Here is an 8,092-nt window from a genome sequence, read left to right as displayed (position 1 = left end):
CAATCTTTAATGTTGGCTGTAAACTGCCACTGAAAGAAGCTCTATTAAGAAATGAAAGAGAGAATGTCTCGTATATAATAAAGATACCATGTGTCCCATCAGAGTGTGAGCATTGCTGAACTATTTTTTTCTTTTTATCAGTCTTTTGGTGAAGGCTGCTTTGATTGCCACGGGTCTAGTAGAGCTGCTCTTTCTCTCTCTTGGCAAGTTCCACCGGCACCAGTTTCTCTCTGCGCGGGCTCACCCAGCACAAGCGGGTCCTCACGTATTTCCTGCAGAAGCCAAAAAAGCCGCAAAGGTTTGCCACGCAATACAGCTGGCAGAGCGCTCTCCCCGCTACGTGCGCCTGCCACTGAGGGCGCGGGTCTCCGGCAGGACAGCTGTGCAGGCTGCCCGCAGCCCGCCGGACCAGCGGAACACCCGGCCCGGCCCCGGGGGTGCTCCGGCGGCCGCGGCGCTTCCGCGCCTGCCCGCGCGGGGGCGGCCCCGCCGCACGCTCCTCCCGGGGCGGCCGCCGCCGGCTCCCCCCGGCTCCGGCTCCGGCTCCGGCTCCCCCCGGCTCCGGCTCCGGCTCCGGCTCCGGCTCCCCCCGGCTCCGGCTCCCCCCGGCTCCGGCTCCGGCTCCGGCTCCCCCCGGCTCCGGCTCCGGCTCCGGCTCCGGCTCCCCCGCTCCGCTGCCGCGGGGATTTACGCCTTTCTTTAAAGGGGAGGGAGGAGAGGGCGCGCGGGGGGAAGCAGCGCAGGCCGGACCAGAAACCCCAATTTCTCAGTCCATGAAGCAGCGACCGCTGCGAGGGAGGGCCCGGGGGCTCCGGCAGCACAATTAGCTCCGCGCTTTCTGCGCTGGGATGATTGCTCTTTCCTAGCCCATAAACGAACCCCTTCAAGCCTGGCTGAGTTGCAGCGTACCCTTTAGAACAAATATTCTCTGGTAATCTAAAAAACCCAAATACAGGGTGACCCATCACACTAGGCTGTTCACACTTCCACTGTTAATTGCTTCCACTGTCAAAAAGTATGTGCCTTATTTTCAGTTTGAATATTTCTACCTGTGCCTTCAAGCCTCTTTCTCTGGGTGTCATTTGTCCTGCCGGCAGGCAGCAGCCTGCTGCCAGGCTGTCAGCAGCGAGAGAGCGAAGGAGTCCGCAGTGCCCTGTCAAGCCTGGGTGTGCGATGAACCGGGGAATGCTGGCTCGCCTCTAGCTGCATGCCACCAGCTGTGGTGAGGCCTGACTCTCACCCCAAGCCCTCAGCCCTGCAAAAATTTTGTCCGCTGAATTGTTTCCCCTATCATTTCTTTACCCTTTTATTCGTTAATGCTGATAACTCCTGAGATGAGTCCAAAAAAGCAAGTAGCTGCTGTAGAGCGCTCTTTGAACAGGCCAGGAGGGTGCTGCGTTTTAAAAAACAGGCTTCTTTGTTTTTTCTATAATTTTTTATGGCCAAAAACAACTGAAAAGAATGGGGGCAGTAGCAAATTGATAGTAAAAATCGCCAGTTAATTTATGGTCAATGACACCTGCATTTGGAGACTGTAAGTAAACAGCATGTGTATCAGCAGTCTGTTTAGTTCTGTTCTCCAGATTGATGTGCTACTTTTGTTGAGCATATGTAATTCCAAGGGCCACTCTCCTTCTGAGGGATGAGAAAAGACAGGTAGAGTCAAAAGACACAAAACCGGTCAGAACGGGTCATATTAAAGGAGCAGGCACACGGCATTCACGTCACCAACACTCTTTCTCCCTCTCATTGCTCTTCTACCCTTTTTATGTGATGAGGTGGGGACACAAAACTCATGCTGGAAGAACCTTTTTTGGGTATGAGCTCAGAGAGCGTACAGAGCCACAGGACTCAGTAAATGCACAAAAAATGCCCATCTAGTAGAGCTATCACACGGAGCCTTGAAGTATTTGAGATAGGGCCTCTCTCCTTCCCTTTTTCTGCATGCAAGCCAAGACACACAGCCCTAAATGTGGGAACACAGTTGCCCTCCTCTCCAGCAATGCCAGTCAGCAAAAGTGCTGGGGAGCCAGGTCTGGCTGCAGGCATTCCTCACAGGGACGCTGGAAACCACCATCCCTTTAGGGCCCGTCCTTCAGCACCGACAAAATGCATGGCCACTGAGATCAACATGTACAAGCTCAAGCCTTGAGAGAATCTGCTTTTTCCAGAAAAAAACAATGCCATTTCCTTTCTTTTAGCAAGCGTCATTGAAAAGCTTTTGGCATTGAAAGTCTCTGGCACCCGGGGGACGCAGTCCCAAGCTCGGTACTTACTGTTTAGCTAGTTCCATGGATATTTGCTCCAAAGAGCATCCTTTTGTCTCTGGTATAAACACAATAACAAAAGCCAGGGATGCTAGGCTCATTATTGTGTAAATGAAGCACACCCAGGACAAGCCAATGAGCTCTACAAAGGAAGAAAACATGTCTTTTTTAATTTTCAAATATTACAATTATTTTCTGTTGCCGTATTTTTATAGCATGCAACCCCTCATGCACAGGAGGAATTAGAAAGAAGCTAGGCTGTTAGCTCACTTATTTGTGCCCGGCCATAATTTGAAAAAGAAAAGTGGTTTTGCTTTTTCTAATACTCCTTATGAAAGAAAATTGATGAGTCGATATTGACCCCTTTAGCATGAACCTATTGATCTATTTTGCTAGTGGTCACTCTGGTTGAAAACTGTGAGCAGCCAGTTTGTTACTGGTTTGTGCAAAGGCACCAGGGGTCACAAGTGCCTCAAATTTCTGCCTGTGCCTGGTTTTGTTGCACATTCTTTCATGGAGCAAACCCAAGCATTTTTCACACTCTTGCAGTTATCTCCAGCTAATCCTTCCCGCCTGTCAGTTCCCAGCATTTCCACTGCAAGCTACGTGTCCTGCACCAGAAAGGGATCCAAGAGTGAACTCCTAACGGGGCCAGCCAAGAGCTAGTGGTTTTCTGAGCCTACAGTCCAGGGGCAGGTAGGTCCTTAGGCTGAGGGATGCACTCTGCAGCCCCTGGAAAGTAAAGCATATACAAACCTGCTGCTGCAGCCCCCTTAGCCCTTTCCCCTGCTACAGCTAAGCCAGACAGTTGAGAGGGTTGTCAGTTGTGTCATGAGCTAAAAATTGCAGCTGGAGCTACTAATCCAGCCGGTATCTTCTGCATCAGATACCTAAGTGCAGGTGCTGCTGGCCACCGTGACCGCCACATGTATTCACTCGAAGACAGAATTTCCAATTCTGCCTTTCTGCCGTAGACTAGGAACGCATATTTGCTTGTAGTTACACTTTCATAAATCCAGATGAGATCCAGCTAAGCCAATAGAGTTACTGTGGCTTTGTATTCATTGAAACTGAGACCAGAATAATGGCTAGGTGTGCATTGACAAGTAATGCTGCACAATAGGAGGGGGCCTTCAGGTGAAACAGCTGATGCTGAGGACCTGAGGTCTGCGCTATCTGTTCTCAGTGACATGTCCTTAGGAATAGCTCTAGTCTGGTCCAAGGACTGAGCAAGTGCTGGCAGCTGGAGTGCATTCACTGTGCATTTTCTGGTTTGGTTTTGTCCAAAAGCTTGTGCATCACTGCCCTGTGGTGCAAACCAAAGTGCAGTGAGCGGAGGCAACTGGATGATTCGCTTCTGGAGAGGACCCTTGGTCTTACTAAAGTGCTAGTGTAGACTCAATGAGTTTGGCCTGGCATATAATCAAGACAGTACTCAGGGTTTTTCCTCTCTCTCTTGTTTTTTTAAAAAAAAGAAAGCACCAATGCGAAACCCGTTTTAGTCACAGATCACGCTCATTTTCAAATCTGCCTCAAAATGCATCTAACAGGATGAAAACCACCTCAACTTTTTGTGCATTGATTCCCTGCCTCCAGTGGAGAGTAATGGAGACTTAAAGGAAACCTGGAATTTCTGTTCCCTTATATATTTTGATTTTCAGCATATATTTTCCTCAGAATAAGACTGAAAACTAAAATTTGCAAAGCTTCTTATGAAATAAAATTTTAAAAAAATATTTGCCAGTCAATTAATTTCAACATCAGCATCTAACCTTTTCCCTTGTTTGTCATCACATTGTAAGTCACTATATGGTAGTCTACTTTCTCGTATTAAAACATGAAACATTTTCACCTTACAAAGACACCTTTTTCTAAAGGAAATTTTCTTGAAGCCATTCCTTTTCTTGTGAAAAGGAATGATTTAAATGAGATTGTCTTTAAAAATGTTTGATCAAAAAAGCTGTGGTCTGATCTAGAGCAGAACTTCCATTGACTTCAGAAGATGCAGGACTAAATCCTAAAATATTATGTATTTTCAGCCTACTAAGGCAATGGTGTTTTTAAGAGCTGGGGTTCACAGCCTATGGAGCTGATGTGCAAGGTGCTCTGATAGCCAGCACCATGAGGCTGTAATTACTAGCACAACCTTAGAAAGTTGTGGTGGAAATGATGAAGTTACACTAATAAACAGCACCTAAACAAAGATTTGAATTTGGCTCCTGGGGCACCACGGCTGCAATTTTAGCAATGTTGTTTGTATAGGAAAGATTCATTTTGCCCATTAGCAGAATATCAACTTGGAAGGACACAGAGAAATCTTACCAGTTACAGTCAAAAATGTCAAGGAGATCAGGAGATTTATACCCCAGTTCATGCTAGATGTCAAAGCCATGGCCCGTCCTCTGATCCCACCAGGGAAAATTTCACTCAGAACCAGCCAGGACACTGAAATAGAAGGAAAAAAAGAAAAAAAAAAAGATGTTGTCTTTGAAAGGATGGCTTTCCTTGCTGTAAATTTAGTTAGTCCATGAATTCAGGTGAGGCCACCTGAAAAAATAAGGTGATTTTCAGGGACGTCAGGTTTGTGTGGGCTCAAGCCCCAGAGGACCACCCATGCTCTGCAGGCAGCATGGGCAGCAGTCAGCATCACCCCAGGGCATCATCCCTGCCCAGCGCCCTGCAAGCGAGTGGCGCGGCTGGTCCAGCGTACACTGAACCGGGAAGTGAGCTCTGACTGCACATCTGTGCATGAAAGGGAGCTCTGGCTAAATAACTCTCAAGTGACGTAATGCTAATGGAAGTGGGGCAGCAAACCAAAGTAATCTTCAGCCTAAGAGCGGCACTCTGTGTTTATGCCACCTTATAAATCAACTTGCCACTCTGAAGTAGGTTTGCTATTCCAGCTCTCTGCTTCATATAAATGAGATTGCTGAGGTATAAATGAAGAGAGAGGGCCTGATTTTTGGCTCCTTCATATCACACCACACCACACCACAGGTGCTGTAAATGCTGGTGTTGCTAGCCCACAAAAACAAATTCAGACATGAAGAGCTGGCTGTGTAACCAGCTTGATAGCAAGAGAAAAAAAAAAAGAAAAAAAAAAGCACATTTCTGCACCATTTTCTGCACCATTGCTGGTTATTAGAAAACAAAAGACACATAAAAAAACCTCCACCCTCCTTTTGTTCATAAGCGAGATCCATTAGCAACAGGTTGCTGAATGGAGATGTTGTGGGTTAGCAGACAACCAGCACAGGAGCAGAGGGGTACACGTGGATGAACTGTGTCTTCAGACCCTTGGACATGGCCATTATATTGCTCCTCTGTGATGTTGTGGCTGCAAAATGACAGATGGAAGTTTCCTCAGGACACTTGCACTGGGCAGTCTTAAAGTTACATTTTAAAAATAGGCTCCTGTATGTGCGAGTGTGTGTCACACTGCAATATCCCTTCGGATGCTTGTAGGATTCCTGTGTGACAGTACTGGTAAAGGTAGAAAAGAAAAAAGTGCTGTGGAAGAAGACTAGGAAGGACCAGCTGAAAGGGGGAAAAAAAACCCCTGAGCCTTGAGTCAACAGAGCAGATTTGAGCAAACTCTAGATTTCTTTGTACCACAGATTTGAATTCAATAATGTTTTCTGGAGCTGGCCCAGATTTTTTTTTTTTCCCCTAAGGCAAAATATAAAGAGCTTCACTCCCATAGTGGGAGTGACCTGGCAGAGTGGTGATTTTATTCCAGAGAATCAAGACCACACTGCATAATTGCCTAACACTGTTCCGCATAGTCAAGTGGCACACAGTCATATCACAGCCGCCGCGTCTAACAGCAGCCGTAGAGAGGGTTTTTTTCATTTTCTTCTGACTTGGATCACAGCAAAGTTTAACACACTCGCTGCTGAAAAGACAAATGTTGCTCTAAAGAAAAGCCCTGGGCATGTTCTGTGGGGTGTCTACACACAAGGGGGGAACAAAGAAGAAGAGAACTGGCTTCTCAAGCAGGTATTTTTTTCCTTGTCAGGCCAGCTAGCCCTGCACTCGAGCAAAACCAGGCCCTGGCAATGCACGGGGATCTCGTGATTGTATTTTGCTCCTCCTCAGCATCAGGGCTGTTGAAACCAGTATCGTTAGTCACAGCCGATACAACATGTCACAACAGGGAGTGCTAGCTGAAATGCATAGCAGCAAGTAAGCGAGATGCAAAGGAGCCCTTCTGAGCAGTGCATGCACAGCCCATGGAGTTCGTCTCCACAGGATGGCCTGGCAGCCAGCAGCTGAGCTCAGCTGGAAAAATGGTTATACACCAAGATTGGCAAAGGAGATATTCATAGTCAGGTTAGACAAGATTAAAATAAAGTTTGAGATAATTCAAACCCACTTTCTGCTGGGCATAATGTGCCCTTGTGGCCAAGGCAATGTGCCCTTGTGGCCAAGAAGGCCAATGGCGTCCTGGGGTGCATCAAGAAGAGTGTGGCAAGCAGGTGGAGGGAGGTTATCCTCCCCCTCTACTCTGCCCTGGTGAGGCCACATCTGGAGTACTGTGTCCAGTTCTGGGCTCCCCGGTTCAGGAAGGACAGGGAGCTGCTGGAGAGGGTACAGCAAAGGGCTACAAAGATGATCAGGGGACTGGAACATCTTTCTTATGAGGAAAGGCTGAGGGACTTGGGTCTTTTTAGTCTGGAGAAGAGAAGACTGAGGGGGGATCTTATCAAGGCTTATAAATACTTAAGGGGTGGGTGCCAGGAGGATGGGGCCAGTCTTTTTTCCGTGGTGCCCAGTGACAGGACGAGAGGTAATGGGCACAAACTTGGTCATAGGAAGTTCCATCTAAATACGAGGAGGAACTTCTTTACTTTGAGGGTGGCAGAGCACTGGAACAAGTTGCCCAGAGAGGTTGTGGAGTCTCCTTCTCTGGAGATATTCAAATCTTGCCTGGACACATTCCTGTGCAATCTGCTGTAGGTGAACCTGCTCTGGCAGGGGGGTTGGACTAGGTGATCTCCAGAGGTCCCTTCCAACCCCTGTCAGTCTGTGATTCTGCTATAAACCAACCGCCAGGAATAAACTTTTTCTGTGGGTGCTCTGGTCTGTATTTCCTTCTTCTAGAATCTTCTTGCATTCAAGCAACTTGCAGTGGCTGCTCAGAGAGGCACGGAATGAGGAGGCTCAAGTCCCATGCACTGGCACAGCAGCCCCCCCAGGCTGGGCGAGCCCTAAGCTAGATGAGCTTCAGCAGCGTTATGGGCACTGGGGGACGGCTCGTGCCACAGCTGAAATGTGTGGCACTGCGACAGCTCCAATACCATGCATTTTTCTAAGGACAGACTGGCCCTTTCAGGCTAACTACAATTTGTCTGGAGGTTTGAAACATGTCGTTTTCCTGTTAAGAACCAAAATACTTGCGGATCTGCATCAGCCGCAATACTGGTTAGCTGCTCTTATTTCAACCAGTTGTTTAGTTCAGACAGATCCCACCAACACACCAGATCTGTTCTTCATGTCTGCTAATGGTAGCTACTTCCTCTGGCATGGCCCTGACCTCTGCTTAGCTGGTGAGGAGTGGATAGGCTTATTCCCCACAGAGAAAGAGCAGTTGTAGAAATCTGACACTTATTACAGTCTGTTTATGCCTTTCCCCAAGCTGAGGCAGCGATAACAATCGATTCTTTGCTTTTAGCACCTCTCTGGGATTGTTTTTACTATTTGTACCTTTGCCAAAAAGCAGCAGCTGCTGTAGGTACGACGGGGATGTGGATTTCTCTTGGGGAGCCAGTAACTAGATTTGGGCTCCCATTCCTAATGACTGCTGCTACCTTGTGTGCTGTGTG

The 8,092-nt window shown here is 47.8% G+C and overlaps 1 protein-coding gene across 1 annotated transcript in view; it reads right to left on the bottom strand.

The window, feature by feature from the left end:
• The window catches only part of SLC2A12 (solute carrier family 2 member 12), a 32,605-nt gene continuing 24,513 nt past the window's right edge, over window positions 1-8,092 (bottom strand). The window contains exons 3-5 of the mRNA XM_059835373.1: window positions 4,590-4,712; window positions 2,277-2,409; window positions 1-272 (exon numbers count right to left, since the gene is read on the bottom strand). Of these exons, the coding sequence (XP_059691356.1) occupies window positions 176-272; window positions 2,277-2,409; window positions 4,590-4,712 (353 nt within the window). The 3' untranslated portion in view covers window positions 1-175. The remainder of the gene's footprint in view (window positions 273-2,276; window positions 2,410-4,589; window positions 4,713-8,092) is intronic.

This window comes from Gavia stellata, chromosome 2 (assembly GCF_030936135.1).
Source record: "Gavia stellata isolate bGavSte3 chromosome 2, bGavSte3.hap2, whole genome shotgun sequence".
In the NCBI taxonomy this organism is placed as follows: Eukaryota; Metazoa; Chordata; class Aves; order Gaviiformes; family Gaviidae; genus Gavia; species Gavia stellata.
The sequence above is the reverse complement of the archived record's forward strand: the minus strand, read 5'-3'. Positions and strand labels throughout refer to the sequence as shown.